This window comes from Oncorhynchus clarkii, chromosome 18 (assembly GCF_045791955.1).
Source record: "Oncorhynchus clarkii lewisi isolate Uvic-CL-2024 chromosome 18, UVic_Ocla_1.0, whole genome shotgun sequence".
Taxonomy (NCBI): Eukaryota; Metazoa; Chordata; class Actinopteri; order Salmoniformes; family Salmonidae; genus Oncorhynchus; species Oncorhynchus clarkii.
Window position 1 is genome coordinate 67,160,195 of NC_092164.1, and position 22,637 is coordinate 67,182,831.

Consider the following 22,637-nt stretch of genomic DNA (forward strand, 5'->3'; position numbering starts at 1 on the left):
ATACTCACCAGACATGGCACACATTGATCATGTTTAGGATGCTCTGGGATCGACAGCGTGTTCCAGTTCCCGCCAAAATCAAGCACCCTTTTCACAGCCATTGAAGAGGAGTGGGACAACATTCCACAGGCCACAATCAACAGCCTGATCAACTCTATGTGAAGAACATGTGTCGCTCGAGGCAAATGATGGTCACACCAGAAACTGACTGGTTTTCTGATCCGCGTCCTTACTTCTGCATGTCTGTATTCCCAGGGATATGAAATCCATAGATTAGGACCCAATGAACTTCATGTCAATTTGACTGATTTCCATTTTTGATCTGTAACTCAGTAAAATGGTTGACATTGTTGCGTTGATAGTTTTGGTTCAGCATAGTAACACAGTGGCTAGAATCAGTGAAAACACAGTACTTTAAACTCCTAAGATGTCCCACTGAAGGTACAAATCCCACTGAAGGTACAAATCCCACTTCGCTCATAACAAAACTATTAAATGATGTCATGTTTGTCTGGTCATTCAAACACAACTGAAGTCATATTAAAAAAAAAATGTATATTTAATTATAATAATTACAATGCAGACACATGTACATCTCGTTACAAACACAGCAGTTGCCATAGAGTGTGTTTACTGGACAGGTTACCTGACGAGGACAGAGACGGTTGGGTCTTATTGAACCCTGCTGTAGAACATCAACTGTCATTCCATTTGAGAGTTCTGACACAATTCAACTTCACTTCAGAATCCAAGGAACCAAACCCGACCAAATCCATGAGCTTGGAGTCCAACAACGCTGAAGTCATAGACAGGAGTGATGATGTCATAGCGGTGATGTCGTCAAGAGACCGACGTCTCTGTGTTGTCCTCAGATAATCCATTATTTTTTTATTTACTTTTTAAGTGTCTTTGATTGTTCCGTTTTATCTTTCTGATTTAATAGGAGTCAATCCGACAAGCTGAGGCCAAAAAGACTGACTTCTGTCCCACCCGCAATACTGATCATAGGGCCTTATAGTGAAGCATACCTCCTCTCCTAAAGAACTGGGGCTTCTTTCTCAGTAGAACCGGTACCTGGGGACTCTGGTTCTCCACAGGCCTCAGCTGAGCCAGGGGCTAGAGTAGTGGAGTTACCCAGGGTAGGGCCATCTGTCGTAGGGGTGGGAGGTGGAGTAGTCCCCTGGGGCTGGTGGCTGGCTGGTTCAGGTTCGGGCTCGCACTTCCTCCTTTTCCTCACATGATAGTGGTGTTTTTTAGACTTGAGATGGGCTGGAGACAACAACAGAGAAAGACAGACAGGTTTCAATTCCATGAACATAAAAGTCTGGTGCACGTCACTCCAAAGACATTGAGCGCCGACTCACGAGGAATGCCTATATGTAACCTTCTCAGAAACACTGACAAGTCGAAGTTGTTCCTATTGTATACAGTCATGCCAACCCACAACGTTGGAAGAACGTTGCCGTAACGCTTGCCCACCTGTCCACTCCAGATCTCCAATGATCACCTTGTCACACAGCTCACAGGTGTGACGGCTTCGCTTGTTCCTCTTCCCCGCCCCCTCCACTCTCATTGGCTCAACGGTAGGTCGCTCCCCCTGGGGGCGGAGTTAAAGAAGAGGAAGTGAGCAAAATCAAATCAAACTTTATTTTAAGCACTTTCAGCCATCTCAACAAACATTACAGAACATTTGACAGAAGACGCAAAACAAATCAGGACTAAAGACTGAAAGACTGTTTCCACCTTAGTAAGACTATCCAGTATGAGAAGGGCTGGGCTTAGGACAGTCTCCTCCCACTGTGACACGTCAGTCACATCCAGACCATACACCGCAGGGACGTTGTCCCCTGGTCCTGAAGACAGAGACAAAGAGACAGACTCAGAGGGTCTCATGGTGCTGCTGGACAGAGACATGAAGCCTGTTGAGATGTTGTCCCCTGGTCCTGAAGACAGAGACAAAGAGACAGACTCAGAGGGTCTCATGGTGCTGCTGGACTGGACAGACACATGAAGCCTGTTGAGATGTTGTCCCCTGGTCCTGAAGACAGAGACAAAGAGACAGACTCAGAGGGTCTCATGGTGCTGCTGGACAGAGACATGAAGCCTGCTGAGACGTTGTCCCCTGGTCCTGACGAGAGAGACATCGGTTGTGATCGGATTCTATACCCTTCTCTATGAAGTGTACACTTGTACACTACCCCTGAATGATTCAAAAGCATCACCTGGCCCCCGACGACAGAGAGGGAGAGACATGTCTTGCCTGTGTTGCCTGCTACTATGCTAAAGGGAGTTTCTGCCTTATTTCTCCTTCTAAATCATTGATGAGAGTGAACAAGAGCATGCTACAGAAAGAGGGGGAGGCAATGTGGTTTCATTGAGTGTCAATCATATGAGCTCAGTTTCCATCTCTAAATGTACTAGCACAATACAGTCTGCATGCCACTGCAGCTCTGACCGGATGCCATTGTGGCTCTACGTTATTGCAGTCCAGTGGTGGTGTGAGTGCAGCAGCCACACCCTAGAGCTGTGTCAATCTGCTGACTCACACTGGCTCCATAATAGAACTCTCTCTCTCTCCCTACATCTCTATCTGTCGAGCAGTGAAAGCCATAACCCATTACCGAATACTCTCCAGCTCCTTACAAAATTGAATGGATAGAAGATACACAGAGATACCTAGCGCTAGTAGAGATAGATACCTAGCGCGTAGCAGAGACCGATGCCTAGCGCGTAGCAGAGACCGATGCCTAGCGCTAGTAGAGATAGATGCCTAGCGCGTAGCAGAGACAGATGCCTAGCGCTAGTAGAGATAGATGCCTAGCGCGTAGCAGAGACCGATGCCTAGCGCGTAGCAGAGACCGATGCCTAGCGCGTAGCAGAGACAGATGCCTAGCGCGTAGCAGAGACAGATGCCTAGCGCGTAGCAGAGACAGATGCCTAGCGCGTAGCAGAGACAGATGCCTAGCGCGTAGCAGAGACAGATGCCTAGCGCGTAGCAGAGACAGATGCCTAGCGCGTAGCAGAGACAGATGCCTAGCGCGTAGCAGAGACCGATGCCTAGCGCGTAGCAGAGACCGAGAGCGCGTAGCAGAGACAGATGCCTAGCGCGTAGCAGAGACAGATGCCTAGCGCGTAGCAGAGACAGATGCCTAGCGCGTGCCTAGCGCGTAGCAGAGACCGATGCCTAGCGCGTAGCAGAGACGCGTAGCAGAGACAGATGCCTAGCGCGTAGCAGAGACAGATGCCTAGCGCGTAGCAGAGACAGATGCCTAGCGCGTAGCAGAGACAGATGCCTAGCGCGTAGCAGAGACAGATGCCTAGCGCGTAGCAGAGACAGATGCCTAGCGCGTAGCAGAGACAGATGCCTAGCGCGTAGCAGAGACAGATGCCTAGCGCGTAGCAGAGACAGATGCCTAGCGCGTAGCAGAGACAGATGCCTAGCGCGTAGCAGAGACAGATGCCTAGCGCGTAGCAGAGACCGATGCCTAGCGCGTAGCAGAGACCGATGCCTAGCGCGTAGCAGAGACAGATGCCTAGCGCGTAGCAGAGACAGATGCCTAGCGCGTAGCAGAGACAGATGCCTAGCGCGTAGCAGAGACAGATGCCTAGCGCGTAGCAGAGACAGATGCCTAGCGCGTAGCAGAGACAGATGCCTAGCGCGTAGCAGAGACAGATGCCTAGCGCGTAGCAGAGACAGATGCCTAGCGCGTAGCAGAGACAGATGCCTAGCGCGTAGCAGAGACAGATGCCTAGCGCGTAGCAGAGACAGATGCCTAGCGCGTAGCAGAGACAGATGCCTAGCGCGTAGCAGAGACAGATGCCTAGCGCGTAGCAGAGACAGATGCCTAGCGCGTAGCAGAGACAGATGCCTAGCGCGTAGCAGAGACAGATGCCTAGCGCGTAGCAGAGACAGATGCCTAGCGCGTAGCAGAGACAGATGCCTAGCGCGTAGCAGAGACAGATGCCTAGCGCGTAGCAGAGACAGATGCCTAGCGCGTAGCAGAGACAGATGCCTAGCGCGTAGCAGAGACATCGATCACCTTAACCGCGGGGGGAGGGGTCGGCCGATCACCTTAACCTTAATTTTGGTTTAATCGCCCACACACACACACCTACGGTTTCTGGTGGAAAAGACAGTCAAACTACCTTTACATGATATATATTGTCATTGTTTTCTGTCAGACTGGGAGAGTCCCTCTATATCATAAAAAAAATCAAATCAATCTATTTTAAGTCCTCATATAAAGGATGTTTTTAATAGAGGCACAAGAGTCATCAACATTTACCTAACCTCATTCCTTTACAACGAAAGCAATCGTCTATTCAACAGCAGTGTTTGTGGAACAATGGTGGACATACCTTTTCACAACCAATACCTCCTTTCTTTAGTGACCTACTGCCCCCCCCCCCCCCCCCCCCCGCGTCGTTCTGACCAGTCACTGTTCAAATTCAAAACATTAACTGCCACTGTGCAACTATTGAACACGTCACGTTATGCGATACCATAACAACTTGTGTTATGGGAGAAGCAAACGGTTAATCTTATCACGACCAAAACGTCTCTCTCTTCTCGATTGAACTACTCTACGAGGCGTCTCCTATGCCCACACCTGTCTCTAAACAATGTGTTCGCTGACAGGGTGACGCTGTAGCTCACTTCCCTGCTTGCCAACTGTTAAAAATCAGACTCAGGTTTGCCTTTAGAGACGGTTTGTGTTGGGTTTAAAGTTGCTGTCACAACAGAACAGACAGCAGGTGGGAGGAGCAGAGCACCTGGGATATGTACAGCACACCCTATGTAGTGCTCTCTCTCTCTCTCTCTCTCTCTCTCTCTCTCTCTCTCTCTCTCTCTCTCTCTCTCTCTCTCTCTCTCTCTCTCTCTCTCTCTCTCTCTCTCTCTCTCTCTCTCTCTCTCTCTCTCTCTCTCTCTCTCTCTCTCTCTCTCTCTCTCTCTCTCTCTCTCTCTCTCTCTCTCTCTCTCTCTCTCTCTCTCTCTCTCTCTCTCTCTCTCTCTCTCTCTCTCTCTCTCTCTCTCTCTCTCTCTCTCTCTCTCTCTCTCTCTCTCTCTCTCTCTCTCTCTCTCTCTCTCTCTCTCTCTCTCTCTCTCTCTCTCTCTCTCGTTGCCAGATGACTGTTTTACAATCTGTCTGAAATCTTACTCTGCCTGACTGCTGTGAAAGGGGGATGAGGGAGGGAGGGACAAAGAGAGGGGTACCTTACCCTGTGGCACACACACTATCACCCTCCACGTCTGTCTCAGAGGGGTATCAGTTCCACTCCAACACAAGGGACGTATCAAAGACTGAACCACATCTGACAGCTGCTGTGTGTGTGTGTGTGTCCTTGTTTGGTGACTTAAGTGGTTTGTTTGCGTGTGCGTGTGTGGAGAAACAGTAGCACACCTGTTACAACAAATGGCCCAGAGTCATCTGTCTCTCACGTGTGTGTGGTGTGTGTGAGTAAGAGAGAGAAGAGGAGGGAGGACGAGAGGGGGCTGAAGGTAGAAGAGGAGGGAGGACGAGAGGGGGCTGAAGGTAGAAGAGGAGGGAGGACGAGAGGGGGCTGAAGGTAGAAGAGGAGGGAGGACGAGAGGGGGCTGAAGGTAGGAGGGAGGACGAGAGGGGGCTGAAGGTAGGAGGGAGGAAGAGAGGGGGCTGAAGGTTGAAGAGGAGGGAGGACGAGAGGGGGCTGAAGGTAGAAGAGGGAGGAAGAGAAGAGCGGAAGAGAGGAGGGAGGAAGAGAAGAGCGGAAGAGAGGAGGGAGGAAGAGAAGAGCGGAAGAGAGAGGGAGGAAGAGAAGAGCGGAAGAGAGGAGGGAGGACTAGAGGACGAGAGGGGGCTGAAGGTAGGAGGGAGGACGAGAGGGGGCTGAAGGTAGAAGAGGAGGGAGGAAGAGGGGGCTGAAGGTAGAAGAGGAGGGAGGAAGAGGGGGCTGAAGGTAGAAGAGGAGGGAGGAAGAGGGGGCTGAAGGTATAAGAGGATGGAGGAAGAGGGGGCTGAAGGTATAAGAGGATGGAGGAAGAGGGGGCTGAAGGTAGAAGAGGAGGGAGGAAGAGGGGGCTGAAGGTAGGAGGGAGTAAGAGGGGGCTGAAGGTAGGAGGGAGGAAGAGAGGGGGCTGAAGGTAGGAGGGAGGAAGAGAGGGGGCTGAAGGTAGGTGGGAGGAAGAGGGGGCTGAAGGTAGAAGAGGAGGGAGGAAGAGAGGGGGCTGAAGGTAGGAGGGAGGAAGAGGGGGCTGAAGGTAGGAGGGAGGAAGAGGGGGCTGAAGGTAGAAGAGGAGGGAGGAAGAGAGGGGGCTGAAGGTAGGAGGGAGGAAGAGAGGGGGCTGAAGGTAGGTGGGAGGAAGAGGGGGCTGAAGGTAGAAGAGGAGGGAGGAAGAGAGGGGGCTGAAGGTAGAAGGAGGGAGGAAGAGAGGAGGGAGAAAGAGAGGGGGCTGAAGGTAGGAGGGAGGAAGAGGGGGCTGAAGGTAGAAGAGGAGGGAGGAAGAGAGGAGGGAGGAAGAGAGGGGGCTGAAGGTAGAAGAGGAAGGAGGAAGAGAGGGGGCTGAAGGTAGGAGGGAGGAAGAGGGGGCTGAAGGTAGAAGAGGAGTGAGGAAGAGAGGAGGGAGGAAGAGAGGGGGCTGAAGGTAGAAGGAGGGAGGAAGAGAAGAGGGAGGACGAGAGGGGGCTGAAGGTAGAAGAGGAGAGAGGACGAGAGGGGGCTGAAGGTAGAAGAGGAGGGAGGACGAGAGGGGGCTGAAGGTAGAAGAGGAGGGAGAAAGAGAGGGGGCTGAAGGTAGAATAGGAGGGAGGAAGAGAGGGGGCTGAGGGTAGAAGAGGAGGGAGGAAGAGAGGGGGCTGAAGATAGAAGAGGAGGGAGGAAGAGAGAGGGCTGAAGGTAGAAGAGGAGGGAGGACGAGAGGGGGATGAAGGTAGAAGAGGAGGGAGGAAGAGGGGGCTGAAGGTAGAAGAGGAGGGAGGAAGAGAGGAGGGAGGAAGAGAGAGGGCTGAAGGTAGAAGAGGAGGGAGGACGAGAGGGGGATGAAGGTAGAAGAGGAGGGAGGAAGAGGGGGCTGAAGGTAGAAGAGGAGGGAGGAAGAGAGGGGGCTGAAGGTAGAAGGAGGGAGGAAGAGAAGAGGGAGGACGAGGGGGGCTGAAGGTAGAAGAGGAGGGAGGACGAGAGGGGGCTGAAGGTAGAAGAGGAGGGAGGACGAGAGGGGGCTGAAGGTAGAAGAGGAGGGAGAAAGAGAGGGGGCTGAAGGTAGAATAGGAGGGAGGAAGAGAGGGGGCTGAGGGTAGAAGAGGAGGGAGGAAGAGAGAGGGCTGAAGGTAGAAGAGGAGGGAGGACGAGAGGGGGATGAAGGTAGAAGAGGAGGGAGGAAGACGGGGCTGAAGGTAGAAGAGGAGGGAGGAAGAGAGGAGGGAGGACGAGAGGGGGCTGAAGGTAGAAGAGGAGGGAGGACGAGAGGGGGCTGAAGGTAGAAGAGGAGGGAGGACGAGAGGGTGCTGAAGGTAGAAGAGGAGGGAGAAAGAGAGGGGGCTGAAGGTAGAATAGGAGGGAGGAAGAGAGGGGGCTGAGGGTAGAAGAGGAGGGAGGAAGAGAGGGGGCTGAAGGTAGAAGAGGAGGGAGGAAGAGAGGGGGCTGAAGGTAAAAGAGGAGGGAGGAAGAGAGGAGGGAGGAAGAGAGGGGGCTGAAGGTAGAAGAGGAGGGAGGAAGAGAGGGGGCTGAAGGTAGAAGAGGAGGGAGGAAGAGAGGGGGCTGAAGGTAGAAGAGGAGGGAGAAGGTAGAAGAGGGAAATATATAAAAGAGGGAAGAGGAAGATGAGTGACAAGGACATCAGGAAGAAGATAAGGAACGAGGAAAGAAACAAGAGAGAGTGATATTTAAAGGGAGGAGAAAGAGGGTGAGAACTAAGCTTGTCCCTGGTTAAACCCTAACCGAGACCTGGTCTGACCTGGGTTAACCTGGGGTCTGTGTAGCCAGGCACTAAAATAGAACTTGGTTGTATTCGTGGCGCTTGACGCGCTGCCAGTCCCGCCTCTCCAATCTCATTGGTTTTTAGGAGCACATACCCACGTGGTGATTGGAAGATGAACTGAGGTCCACACTCCAGTCCAGTTGGTGGTGGTAATGCACCTTAAAGTTGGTTGCCAACCACCATATAAAGTCCAAAGAAGAAGAAGAAGCCTGAAGGAGGAGAGATTACTAGAAACTAACTAACACTTTTACCTGTGGATTATTGTCAGAGTAGAGGACCTTGTGCATTTCAGGTAAAATAACAACCCAATGTTTATATCCCAGGACAGATTAGTTAGCAACAGCTAGCTAGCTAAATTGCCATAAATGTTAAATGCTTTTCGACCTGTCCCAAATTCAACCTGCGTGTCCTGATTTCTTCTGGAGTGGGTGGACAAAATTCAACATGTGCGTGATGGCGCATGCAAACACTCTGGTAAACATCATGGTTGGCCAACACTGGCCTTGAGTGAACCCACTAACCCTAATGGAGCTGTTCATCGACCATCCTCACCAAATCGACTCTAGACGTCATCGATCACTTAATGAATAAAGTACCCATCTATCTATTAGGGATATAACGATTCACCGATACGGTTCCAGGATGTTTAAAGATACGAGTGCATCGGTCAGTGGGACCGCAAAACCGATCCAAAATGTAGCACGCATAAGTCCGAAAATAGATTTACAACATTAACAAATTGCCGGTTCACAATTTTTTCTTTGGGGGGGGGGGGCTGAAATTATTTTATTTCCATCTTCCCCCAAAAAGTAAAAAATACCTCTCATCGTTTTTTGTATCAGTAGCTTTTTCAAACTGAGCACCGTGCACAGCTTCACACGCTGACCAATGAGAGGCCTATTCCTGATCTGGCACATATTCACATCACCTTCAGCATTCAAACGTTAGTCAAATGGCTTGCACAATATTAGGCTGTGTTACACTTAACTAAAACACAAACGTAATAAAATATTGTTCAAATTTGTTTACATCCCTGCTAGTGAGCATTTCTCCTTTGCCAAGATAATCCATCCACCTGACAGGTGTGGCATATCAAGAAGCTGATTGAACAGCATGATCACTACACAGGTGCACCTTGTGCTGGGGACATTAAAAGGCCACTTTAAAATGTACTGTTTAGTCACAACAACACAATGCCACAGATGTCTCAAGTTGAGGGAGCGTGCAATTGGCGCGCTGACTGCAGGAATGTGCAGCAGAGCTGTTGCCATAGAATTGAATGTTCATTTCTCTACTACAAGCCTCCTCCAATGTCGTTTTAGAGAATTTGGCAGTACAGCCAACCGGTCTCACAGCAGCAGAACACATGTAACCACACCAGCCCAGGACCTCCACAACCACAGACGACGTGTAACCACGCCAGCCCAGGACCTCCACAACCACAGACCACGTGTAACCACACCAGCCCAGGACCTCCACATCAGGCTTCTTCCCCTGCGGGAAGTCTGAGACCAGCCATCGGGACAGCTGATGAAACTGTAGTTTTGCACAAACAAAGAATTTCTGTACAAACGGTCAGAATCCACCTCAGGGAAGCCTGCATGCTCGTCGTCCACACCAGGGTCTTGACCTGGCTGCAGTTTGGTGTCGTAACCGAATTCAGTGAGCAAATGTTCACCTTCGATGGTCACTGGCACGCCGGAAGTGTGCTCTTCACAGACGAATGCCGGTTTCAACTACAGATGCCAGACAGCGTATATGGCGTTGTGTGGGGTGAGCAGTTTGCTGATGTCAATGTTGTGAACAGAGTGCCCCATTGGCGGCGGTGGTGTTATGGTATGGGGCATAAGCTACAGACAACAAACACAATTGCAATTTAATCAAGGGCCATTTGACAGCACAGAGATACCGTGACGAGATCCTGAGGCCCATTGTCGTGCCATTCATCCGCCGCCATCACCTCATGTTTCAGCGTGATAATGCACGTCTCCAATGTCGCAAGGATCGGTACACAATTCCTGGAAGCTGAACATGTTCTTCCATGGCCTGCATCCTCACCAGACATGTCACCCGTTGAGCATGCTACAGTTCCCGCCAATATCCAGCAACGTCGTGACAACAATACACAGGCCACAATCAAGTGTGATCAACTCTACGTGAAGGAGATGTGTCACGCTGCGTGAGGCAAAATGGTGGTCAGACAGCAGAACTGGTTCTGATCCACTCCTAAGGTCCACTCCTAAGGTCCACTCCTAAGGTCCACTCCTAAGGTATCTGAGACCAACAGATGCATATCTGTATTCCCAGTCAAATGAAATCCATAGATTCGGGCCAAATAATATATATAATAATTCATTAATTTAATAATAATTCATTAATTTAATAATAATACATTAATTTAATAATAATTCATTAATTTCAATTGACAGATTTTCTTGTATGAACTTTTAAACTCAGTAAAAAAAATAAAAAGTTGAATTTGTTGCATCTTGCATTAAAATGTTTGTTCAGTGTAGTTGAGTAAAGTTGTAAACATGTAGCGTTTTAAGAGCTGTTTGTTTCCATTCATCAAATTCGCACGTAGGAGGTGACGTTACCAGGGAGACATATAGACACAGGGGTGAAAGTAATCTAATGACTCCATCTAAATGACTCCATCTAAATGACTCCATCTAAATGACTCCATCTAAATGACTCCATCTAATGACTCCATCTAATGACTCCATCTAATGACTCCATCTAAATGACTCCATCTAAATGACTCCATCTAATGACTCCATCTAAATGACTCCATCTAATGACTCCATCTAATGACTCCATCTAATGACTCCATCTAATGACTCCATCTAATGACTCCATCTAATGACTCCATCTAATGACTCCATCTAATGACTCCATCTAATGACTCCAGATAAAGTTGTCACCAGTGACGCTAAAAGAACTCGGTGAAGGGGATTGGACATTGAGAAAGGAAGCTAACTCTACATGAGCCTATCAGAAACCAGCCTAGCACTCTGGTAAACATAATGACTTCCTTTGGGGGATCAGTAGTAACTTCGTGTTCATCCACCATCATCATCATCATTAAAAATGACTGACGTCTTGTTGACGGATGAATCCGGATAGTCAGGGAGCTTAGAAAAAGGAGATTTAATTAAGAGAGGTTGCTGACTGGATCAAAGCAGCCTAACACACCGGGCAGGCCAGCACATCCACAGTATCTCCTCACCTCAGTGGAGGTGTCGTAGCGTTGACTATCGTTAAAATGTGAAGATCGTATATTATCAAATCAATTCTGTATAATATATCATTATAATATTAATTATACCATAATTTATGTATAATTATTCAACGAATCACAGAAGAGTAATTACCCCGGAAGTCGGTGGGCATCACGGAAACATGTTTATGGCGTCAATTTCCCAAATATAACTCTACAGATATTTTCACATCTTATCGATTACGGTCTTCTATTAATGTGTTATTACCTCAGTCACATTCTGAATGTCGCAAACCCTTGGATATCTGTACGAACCCCTAGCATAGATCATGAATCAGCGATATACAAATTGTATACACACACACAATAGCAAAATACACACAATAGCTCATAGAATTGGTTACGGAGAGAGGGACGGAGAGGGGGACAGAGAGGGGGACAGAGAGAGGGACGGAGAGAGGGACGGAGAGAGGGACGGAGAGAGGGACGGAGAGAGGGACGGAGAGAGGGACGGAGAGAGGGACGGAGAGAGGGACGGAGAGAGGGACGGAGAGAGGGACGGAGAGAGGGACGGAGAGAGGGACGGAGAGAGGGACGGAGAGAGGGGCGGAGAGAGGGGCGGAGAGAGGGGCGGAGAGAGGGGCGGAGAGAGGGGCGGAGAGAGGGACGGAGAGAGGGACAGACTGAGGGACTGAAGTCCCTAGTTGATGAAACCGATATTACGGCTTGGTAGACAAAGGAAAGGGGCGGGGACAGGAAAAGAGCGGGAAACTCAGAGAGGATTCACTAGAATACAGTTGATAACGACACTCGCAAAATGCTAATACTTTTAACATGAACAGCCGCCGATTCGAAAATAAAATTTAAATTTTCATATTTACGAGTGTAAGTGCCTTTGTTGTCCCGTCTCCGCGATCCGTCTCCGGTCCGTCTCCTGGATAGATTGTTGACAGAAAGTCTCCGGTCTGTCACCTGGATAGATTGTTGACAGAAAGTCTCCGGTCCGTCTCCTGGATAGATTGTTGACAGAAAGTCTCCGGTCCGTCTCCTGGATAGATTGTTGACAGAAAGTCTCCGGTCCGTCTCCTGGATAGATTGTTGACAGAAAGTCTCCGGTCCGTCTCCTGGATAGATTGTTGACAGAAAGTCTCTGGTTTGTCAGCCAGAGATTAAAGTATTTCGTAGTTTTGTAGCTTGTTATAATGGACACGTCAGCGTTACCATTTGGTCATTCAACCGGCTGCGTTTACCAGACTAAAGTCCTTAAAAAGCTGCAGCCTGAATCATTCTTCTTACGTTTGTAGATTTCTTAGTCAATGTGGGAATGATCTCCACGTTTTCTGGTCTTGTCCTTTGGTCGACTTGTAGTTTATAACCACTTCACACACACAAGCGTCAACCAGCATATTTTGGTCTCTAGAGTGATAGCCATTCCAATGTCGGGACCTCGTCCCGCCCGTTATCTTGACTCTAGTTTGTAGATTTCTTAACCATTCGAGACATCCGGCTTACCGTGGGGGTCTCTTTGGCATAAAATGTAAATTTTGTCACGAGTGGTTTTATACTCTGTGGAAGAAGGGCGTTTCCATGACGCCTGATGTAATGTCTGGGCTCACGGGGGTGTGGCCACTGAATTGTTAAAACTTTATATCTAAACAAGTATCTCATTTAGAAGGCCAACATCACATCACATTACATCTTCTCAGAAATAGTTTCATATTCAATCATATATTTTATACAACCATCAGATCACCACACAATTGACACACCACACAATTGAGAAGTGGAACCAAAGACACAGTAACGTTCCTGTCCTTCATAAGACCAAGACAAACTCGACATGACTGTCCTTAACCTCTCTGGGAAGGTAGCGTCCCACCTGGCCAAAAGCCAATGAAAATGCAGAGCTCCAAAATAAAATAAATTACTATAAAAATCAACCATGTAAGATACCAAATTAAAGCTACACTTGTTGTGAATCTAGCCAACATGTCAGATTTCAAAAAAGGCTATCTGAGGATAGCGCCATAGTAAACAAAGAGAGAGAAGCATATTTCAACCCTGCAGGCGCGACACAAAACGCAGAAATAAAGATATAATTCATGCCTTATCTTTGACAATCTTCTTCTGTTGGCACTCCAATATGTCCCATAAACATCACAAATTGTCATTTTGTTCGATTAGTTCCATCGATATATATCCAAAATGTCCATTTATTTGGCGCGTTTGATCCAGAAAAACACCAGTTCCAACTCGCTACAAAATATCTCAAAAGTTACCTGTAAACTTTGCCAAAACATTTCAAAGTACTTTTGTAATACAACTTTAGGTATTTTTTTACGTAAATAATCAATAAAATTGAAGACGGGGTGATCGCGCTTCAATCTAACAGTCCACTTCAAGTTACCCTCGTTCTGGATGGCCGTACTTCTTCATTACACAAAGGAAAAACCTCAACCAATTTCTAAAGACTGTTGACATCCAGTGGAAGCAGTAGGAACTGCAGGAAAGTCGATTAGAAATCTGGATTCCCAATGAAAGCCCATTGAAGAGAGAGTGACCTCTAAATTAAATCTGAATGGTTTGTCCTCTGGGTTTCGCCTGCTAAATAAGTTATGTTATACTCACAGACACGATTCAAACAGTTTTAGAAACTTCAGAGTGTTTTCTATTCAAATCTACTAATAATACGCATATCTTATCTTCCGGGGATGAGTAGCAGGCAGTTGAATTTGGGCATGCATTTCATCCAAAATTCAGAAAGCTGCCCCTTACCCTAGAGAGGTTTTAAGTGTCCACGGACCATTCCCACATTCTCAAAAATAGAAATATTGTTTAATTCTCCAATTTTGGGGAAATTTAGGAAATTTGGCAATAAGAATGTCTTTGTTCTCCATAGGCGCCCTCCCTCAATACCCAATGGCAGTAACGAGAGAGTTTCTACCAGGAATTTATGACCGTTGTAAAACCTGAGTGGGAGAGAGAGTGAGACGGGGGGGGGGGGCACCACGATATACACCCAAAAGGGCCACGTCATGACAGAGGATTTAATTATTTAAGAAAACAGCCCTAATGTTGGAAACAAACATCATGATGTTGTCATCGAGTCACATTTACGTATTTTCCAAGCTACAATATTTGACATACAATAGGTTTTTAAAGCGGTCTAAGGCACTGCGACTGAGTGCTAGATGAGGCACTACAGACCCTGGTTCGATTCTAGGCTGATTCACAACCGGCCGTGATTGGAAGTCCCACAGCGGCGGAGCACAATTGGCCCAGCTTCGTCTTCGCCCGCGTTTGGTCGGGGCAGGCTTCGCCCGCGTTTGGCCGGGGCAGGCTTCGCCCGCGTTTGGCCGGGGCAGGCTTCGCCCGCGTTTGGCCGGGGCAGGCTTCGTCCGCGTTTGGCCGGGGCAGGCTTCGTCCGCGTTTGGCCGGGGCAGGCTTCGTCCGCGTTTGGCCGGGGCAGGCTTCGTCCGCGTTTGGCCGGGGCAGGCTTCGTCCGCGTTTGGCCGGGGCAGGCTTCGTCCGCGTTTGGCCGGGGCAGGCTTCGTCCGCGTTTGGCCGGGGCAGGCTTCGTCCGCGTTTGGCCGGGGCAGGCTTCGTCCGCGTTTGGCCGGGGCAGGCTTCGTCCGCGTTTGGCCGGGGCAGGCTTCGTCCGCGTTTGGCCGGGGCAGGCTTCGTCCGCGTTAGGGTTTGGCCGGGGTAGGCTTCGTCCGCGTTAGGGTTTGGCCGGGGTAGGCTTCGTCCGCGTTAGGGTTTGGCCGGGGTAGGCTTCGTCCGCGTTAGGGTTTGGCCGGGGTAGGCTTCGTCCGCGTTAGGGTTTGGCCGGGGTAGGCTTCGTCCGCGTTAGGGTTTGGCCGGGGTAGGCTTCGTCCGCGTTAGGGTTTGGCCGGGGTAGGCTTCGTCCGCGTTAGGGTTTGGCCGGGGTAGGCTTCGTCCGCGTTAGGGTTTGGCCGGGGTAGGCTTCGTCCGCGTTAGGGTTTGGCCGGGGTAGGCTTCGTCCGCGTTAGGGTTTGGCCGGGGTAGGCTTCGTCCGCGTTAGGGTTTGGCCGGGGTAGGCTTCGTCCGCGTTAGGGTTTGGCCGGGGTAGGCTTCGTCCGCGTTAGGGTTTGGCCGGGGTAGGCTTCGTCCGCGTTAGGGTTTGGCCGGGGTAGGCTTCGTCCGCATTAGGGTTTGGCCGGGGTAGGGTTTGGCCGGGGTAGGGTTTGGCCGGGTTAGGCCGTCATTGTAAAATAAGAATTTCTTCTTAACTGACTTAGTTAAAATAAAAGGTTAAATATAATAGTAACGAAAGGACTAAAGAGAGTCTGCATTCTGTTTGCCATGGACAAAAAAATATTGCGATACTGGAATAGTTACAGCCTTAGTAGTTAACCAAGCCAGTCTAACACTCTGGGAAGTATCATGATTGGCAAACATCGTCTGGCCCTCAGCGGAGGCCTTCATTACCGATGTTGATTGACCATCGTCACGGAGAAGAAAGCTTGGAACTAAGCACCAAGGCAAAGATAAGCAGATAAGCCAGACAAGCAGACACCCAGGCAATGTGGACACACACACACCGTCTCTCACACAAATAGTCGCTCTCACGCAGACAGTCTCTGTCACTCTCACACACAGCCTCACATACACACACAAAGACAGACAGTCACACAGTCTCTCTCAGACACACACTCTCACGCAACGAACACACAGTCTATCCATCTGGCGCAGGCCACTGAGGTCAGACAGAGAGGTGAGGAGGTTTAAGCCACTTCTGTCCTAACAGGATTAGGACTGGAGGAAGACGAGGGTGGAGGAAGAGACAAGCGGTGGAGACAGGTGGGGGATCAAGGATCAAGGCTAAGGGGTTAGTGCAGGTCAGAAGTGCTTCAGGCTGTCTGGCAGCCCAATCCCCCACTCAAACCCTAGACCCTACCCCCTTAGGTCCAATCCCTGAGGCATTTCACGTACATCGAATGAATGGATGCCCAACCCTACCCAAATAGGAGCCTAGACACTTCAAGTAACCCCTACAACCACGTCTGGAAAGGTTACAGGTCTCTCCTCTCCTCTCCTCAATAGGGGGTGTGCTGTTGGGAGTGTTTCATTGGCTGTGTGTGATTGTGTGTCGGCTGTCAGAGCAGTTTACCGATCGATGTAGCTGTACACAGCCCATCTGTAAATAGCCGATCCAACCTACCTCATCCTATATTTGTTTTTTTTCTGCTCTTTTGCAAACCAGTATTTCAACTTGCACATCCTCATCTGCACGTGTATCACTCCAGTGTTAATCTGCTAAATTGTAATTACTTCGCTACTATGGCCTATTTATTGCCTTACTTTATTTGAACCCACTGTATATAAACTTTTCTATTGTGTTATTGACTGTACGTTTGTTTATCCCACGTGTAACTCTGAGTTGTTGTTTTTGTCGCACTGCTTTGCTTTATCTTGGCCAGGTCGCAGTTGTAAATGAGAACTTGTTCTCAACTGGCCTCCCTGGTTAAATAAAAGGTGAAATAAAACGGAGAGAGGGACAGACTGAGGGACGGAGAGAGGGACAGAGAGAGGGGCGGAGAGAGGGGCGGAGAGAGGGACTCACTCTTGAGGAAGCGATTACGGACCCATTTGTTCTGTTTCCTGGCGTACCGTCTCGTAGCCATCTTCAGATTCTCTACACCTGAGAGAGAAAGAGATTCAGCCCATTAAATCTCATACACACACACACACACACCACACACACACACAGGCTTCCGTTAGCTGGTAATAGCCGGTATTTGCCCCAAACCCCCAAAATGAAAAGCTGATAAATAATACTAAATTCCATTACAAAAATAAAAGCTTTTCAGCCTGTTGACTGAGGTAAATACCAGTGTCTGTAGTGAGAGCCAAGGACACGGCACCAACAGCTGTTGACTGAGGTAAATACCAGTGAGAGCCGAGGACACGGCGCCAACAGCTGTTGACTGAGGTAAATACCAGTGAGAGCCGAGGAGACGGCGCCAACAGCTGTTGGCTAAAGGTAAATACCAGTGTCTGTAGTGAGAGCCAAGGACACGGCGCCAACAGCTGTTGATTGAGGTAAATACCAGTGAGAGCCGAGGACACGGCGCCAACAGCTGTTGGCTGAGGTAAATACCAGTGTCTGTAGTGAGAGCCGAGGACACGGCACCAACAGCTGTTGACTGAGGTAAATACCAGTGTCTGTAGTGAGAGCCAAGGACACGGCACCAACAGCTGTTGACTGAGGTAAATACCAGTGAGAGCCGAGGAGACGGCGCCAACAGCTGTTGGCTGAGGTAAATACCAGTGTCTGTAGTGAGAGCCGAGGACACGGCACCAACAGCTGTTGACTGAGGTAAATACCAGTGAGAGCCGAGGAGACGGCGCCAACAGCTGTTGGCTGAGGTAAATACCAGTGTCTGTAGTGAGAGCCGAGGACACGGCACCAACAGCTGTTGACTGAGGTAAATACCAGTGTCTGTAGTGAGAGCCAAGGACACGGCGCCAACAGCTGTTGACTGAGGTAAATACCAGTGAGAGCCGAGGACACGGCGCCAACAGCTGTTGGCTGAGGTAAATACCAGTGTCTGTAGTGAGAGCCAAGGACACGGCGCCAACAGCTGTTGATTGAGGTAAATACCAGTGAGAGCCGAGGACACGGCGCCAACAGCTGTTGACTGAGGTAAATACCAGTGAGAGCCGAGGACACGGCGCCAACAGCTGTTGACTGAGGTAAATACCAGTGTCTGTAGTGAGAGCCGAGGACACGGCACCAACAGCTGTTGACTGAGGTAAATACCAGTGAGAGCCGAGGAGACGGCGCCAACAGCTGTTGGCTGAGGTAAATACCAGTGTCTGTAGTGAGAGCCGAGGACACGACGCCAACAGCTGTTGACTGAGGTAAATACCAGTGAGAGCCGAGGACACGGCGCCAACAGCTGTTGACTGAGGTAAATACCAGTGAGAGCCGAGGAGACGGCGCCAACAGCTGTTGGCTGAGGTAAATACCAGTGAGAGCCGAGGACACGGCGCCAACAGCTGTTGACTGAGGTAAATACCAGTGAGAGCCGAGGAGACGGCGCCAACAGCTGTTGGCTGAGGTAAATACCAGTGTCTGTAGTGAGAGCCGAGGACACGACGCCAACAGCTGTTGACTGAGGTAAATACCAGTGAGAGCCGAGGAGACGGCGCCAACAGCTGTTGGCTGAGGTAAATACCAGTGTCTGTAGTGAGAGCCGAGGACACGGTGCCAACAGCTGTTGACTGAGGTAAATACCAGTGAGAGCCGAGGAGACGGCGCCAACAGCTGTTGGCTGAGGTAAATACCAGTGTCTGTAGTGAGAGCCAAGGACACGACGCCAACAGCTGTTGACTGAGGTAAATACCAGTGAGAGCCGAGGACACGGCGCCAACAGCTGTTGACTGAGGTAAATACCAGTGTCTGTAGTGAGAGCCGAGGACACGGCGCCAACAGCTGTTGACTGAGGTAAATATCAGTGAGAGCCGAGGACACGGCGCCAACAGCTGTTGACTGAGGTAAATACCAGTGTCTGTAGTGAGAGCCGAGGACATGGCGCCAACAGCTGTTGACTGAGGTAAATACCAGTGACAGCCGAGGACACGGCGCCAACAGCTGTAGACTGAGGTAAATACCAGTGAGAGCCGAGGACACGGCGCCTACAGCTGTTGGCTGAGGTAAATACCAGTGAGAGCCGAGGACACGGCGCCTACAGCTGTTGGCTGAGGTAAATACCAGTGACAGCCGAGGACACGGCGGCTACAGCTGTTGGCTGAGGTAAATACCAGTGACAGCCGAGGACACGGCGCCAACAGCTGTTGACTGAGGTAAATACCAGTGAGAGCCGAGGACACGGCACCAACAGCTGTTGACTGAGGTAAATACCAGTGAGAGCCGAGGACACTGCGCCAACAGCTGTTGACTGAGGTAAATACCAGTGAGAGCCGAGGACACTGCGCCAACAGCTGTTGACTGAGGTAAATACCAGTGAGAGCCGAGGACACTGCGCCAACAGCTGTTGACTGAGGTAAATACCAGTGAGAGCCGAGGACACGGCACCAACAGCTGTTGACTGAGGTAAATACCAGTGAGAGCCGAGGACACTGCGCCAACAGCTGTTGACTGAGGTAAATACCAGTGAGAGCCGAGGACACTGCGCCAACAGCTGTTGACTGAGGTAAATACCAGTGAGAGCCGAGGACACGGCGCCAACAGCTGTTGACTGAGGTAAATACCAGTGAGAGCCGAGGACACGGCGCCAACAGCTGTTGACTGAGGTAAATACCAGTGAGAGCCGAGGACACGGCGCCAACAGCTGTTGACTGAGGTAAATACCAGTGAGAGCCGAGGACACGGCGCCAACAGCTGTTGACTGAGGTAAATACCAGTGAGAGCCGAGGACACGGCGCCAACAGCTGTTGACTGAGGTAAATACCAGTGAGAGCCGAGGACACGGCGCCAACAGCTGTTGACTGAGGTAAATACCAGTGAGAGGCGAGGACACGGCGCCAACAGCTGTTGACTGAGGTAAATACCAGTGAGAGCCGAGGACACGGCGCCAACAGCTGTTGACTGAGGTAAATACCAGTGAGAGCCGAGGACACGGCGCCAACAGCTGTTGACTGAGGTAAATACCAGTGACAGCCGAGGACACGGCGCCAACAGCTGTTTGTCGTCGCTGGAGTGAAACGTGGTTGAATACGACCAGTCATTGCCCAACAATTCTGAATCAAATCAAATGTAAAAAATAATAATAATAAAAAATAAATTAAAATATGCCCACTATTAAAAAGAGCAGCTATTGTTATTTCCCCAACTGCTAATTGAAGCGCACTTCCCATTCCCCCTTCAAGTGTATAGGCAACTAGGCAGGCCTCATCACGTCCCATACAACGTTGACTAGGCAGGCCTCATCACGTCCCACACAGCGTTGACTAGGCAGGCCTCAGCGCGTCCCACACAGCGTTGACTAGGCAGGCCTCAGCGCGTCCCACACAGCGTTGACTAGGCAGGCCTCAGCGCGTCCCACACAGCGTTGACTAGGCAGGCCTCAGCGCGTCCCACACAACGTTGACTAGGCAGGCCTCAGCGCGTCCCACACAACGTTGACTAGGCAGGCTTCGGCATGTCCCACACAGCGTTGACTAGGCAGGCCTCAGCGCGTCCCACACAACGTTGACTAGGCAGGCCTCAGCGCGTCCCACACAACGTTGACTAGGCAGGCCTCAGCGCGTCCCACACAACGTTGACTAGGCAGGCCTCATCACGTCCCACACAGCGTTGACTAGGCAGGCCTCAGCGCGTCCCACACAACGTTGACTAGGCAGGCCTCAGCGCGTCCCACACAACATTGCAATGTGCTGGAGGTAGTGTACATTTTGAAAACACATAATTGCTTGAAACCTGAACCTTTTTACTACATGTTATGGAGCATGTTTTGCTTCACTATTCGTAATGTGATGAGGGGATTGAATATTCATAATTTATGCAAATAATATAACTCAGATCAGATTTCTTCCTCTCTTTCTTTGAATAATGTTGGGCTTTTATAAATCACATTTCATGCAATTCTACAACACTTTATATGACTAAAGACTTTATATGACTAAAGACTTTATATGACTAAAGACTTTATATGACTAAAGACTTTATATGACTAAAGACATTAGCTAAAGGCATATTTCTTTAAATATGACACACATGACAGGCTAGCCTACTCGGCTGACATTAACAGATCAATAAAAATGATGTCCGATCCATATGTGAGCCCTATGAGAACACAAATACAACATGACCTCCGTCTAACCTGGAGGAAGTGTCCCTGACCCAATGATGAGACAGTGAGGATGCAGACTCAGCAGGGAGTCTTTCTCAAGGTCTTCTCTTTACAGCAAATTTGCTTTCGAAAACAGTTTCTCCGTGCTTGTATTTTTAAATATTGCGATATGTCTGGATGGATCGTTCTGCTTTTCACTGACAGTTGCAACTCTACAAATCGTCTCCTTGGTATTTGCAGCGAGCGCTGCCCAAATTACCGGTCCTTCTGACTGAAGGCTATGCGATTTAAAACAAACCACAGTTTAGAGCTAAATGATCCTCTAAAATGATCCTCTGTGGTCAAATCAATTATTTTGTTTATTTCTGAATAAACATGAGTAAGCTAATGAGACTATATAATTTTGGAAATTTAATTCAATTTACTTTAGAAAAAGCTTTCCATATTCTTATGGACACGCAGCCTATGTCATCTACAAATTGCTCAACAGAATTCGGTAAGAATGACGCACGATGTTGCATCCTAGTTGAATGTTCTGTTAAAATTAATTATTTAAAAAACTAAAAAGTGATTTCTGTCATAGTGAGAAACGTGGCTGGACGCCCTAATCAGATTAGGGAATAAATGTTCATGGGTCTGGTAAATTTATGGTACATTTAAATTCTTCCGGTCAAATGAATGGTACCACATCTTCCTAACCTAAACCCTGGTACTCAAACACACACCTTGGTTCCGGAGTGTCTCTCAAACACACACACACACCTTGGTTCCGGAGTGTCGCTCAAACACACACACACCTTGGTTCCGGAGTGTCGCTCAAACACACACACACCTTGGTTCCGGAGTGTCTCTCAAACACACACACACCTTGGTTCCGGAGTGTCTCTCAAACACACACCTTGGTTCCGGAGTGTCTCTCAAACAAACACACACCTTGGTTACGGAGTGTCTCTCAAACACACAAACACCTTGGTTACGGAGTGTCTCTCAAACACACACCTTGGTTCCGGAGTGTCTCTCAAACACACACACACACCTTGGTTCCGGAGTGTCTCTCGGACCTCCTGTGTCGTCTCATCAGGACATGTCAGGTACTCATGGAACTCCTTAAAACCTATAGACTGGAATATACCATGCTGGTAGTCCTGACTGAGACAGAGAGAGAGGAGGAGAGAGAGAGAGAGAGGAGGAGAGAGGAGAGAGAGAAGGAGAAAGGAGGAGAGAGAGAGAGAGAGAAGGAGGAGATAAGGAGACACTGAGCAAGGGGGTGACAGAGAGAGAGGGAGGGAGGAAGTGGTGAACAGTAGTAACATATGATTATAGCAGTATCATTACACATATCATTGTCATCAAGTCCTCCAAAAATAACAACAGTGTCACACAGTCTTGAGCTAGACTAGACAACCAGGGGCAATGTCTTCATCTCTCTAATCCATCGCACGCTCTCTGAAACCTCCCTCCTTCCCTATCACTCTACATATCACTCCACAGTAGGGGTCAGGCCGGGAGACACAGAGAGACAGGAGACAGACGGACACAGAGTCTCATGATGCTGCTGGACAGAGACGTGAAGCCTGCTGAGACGTTGTCCCCTGGTCCTGACGAGAGAGACATTGGTTGTGATCGGATTCTATACCCTTCTACATGAAGTGTACACTTGTACACTACCCCTGAATTATTC

At 49.4% G+C, this 22,637-nt stretch overlaps 1 protein-coding gene across 1 annotated transcript in view; it reads right to left on the bottom strand.

Moving 5' to 3' along the window:
- Window positions 1-600: 600 nt before the first annotated feature.
- The window catches only part of LOC139372779 (tRNA isopentenyltransferase 1), an 84,239-nt gene continuing 62,202 nt past the window's right edge, over window positions 601-22,637 (bottom strand). The window contains exons 7-11 of the mRNA XM_071112582.1: window positions 21,993-22,105; window positions 16,762-16,839; window positions 1,744-1,853; window positions 1,480-1,597; window positions 601-1,269 (exon numbers count right to left, since the gene is read on the bottom strand). Of these exons, the coding sequence (XP_070968683.1) occupies window positions 1,037-1,269; window positions 1,480-1,597; window positions 1,744-1,853; window positions 16,762-16,839; window positions 21,993-22,105 (652 nt within the window). The 3' untranslated portion in view covers window positions 601-1,036. The remainder of the gene's footprint in view (window positions 1,270-1,479; window positions 1,598-1,743; window positions 1,854-16,761; window positions 16,840-21,992; window positions 22,106-22,637) is intronic.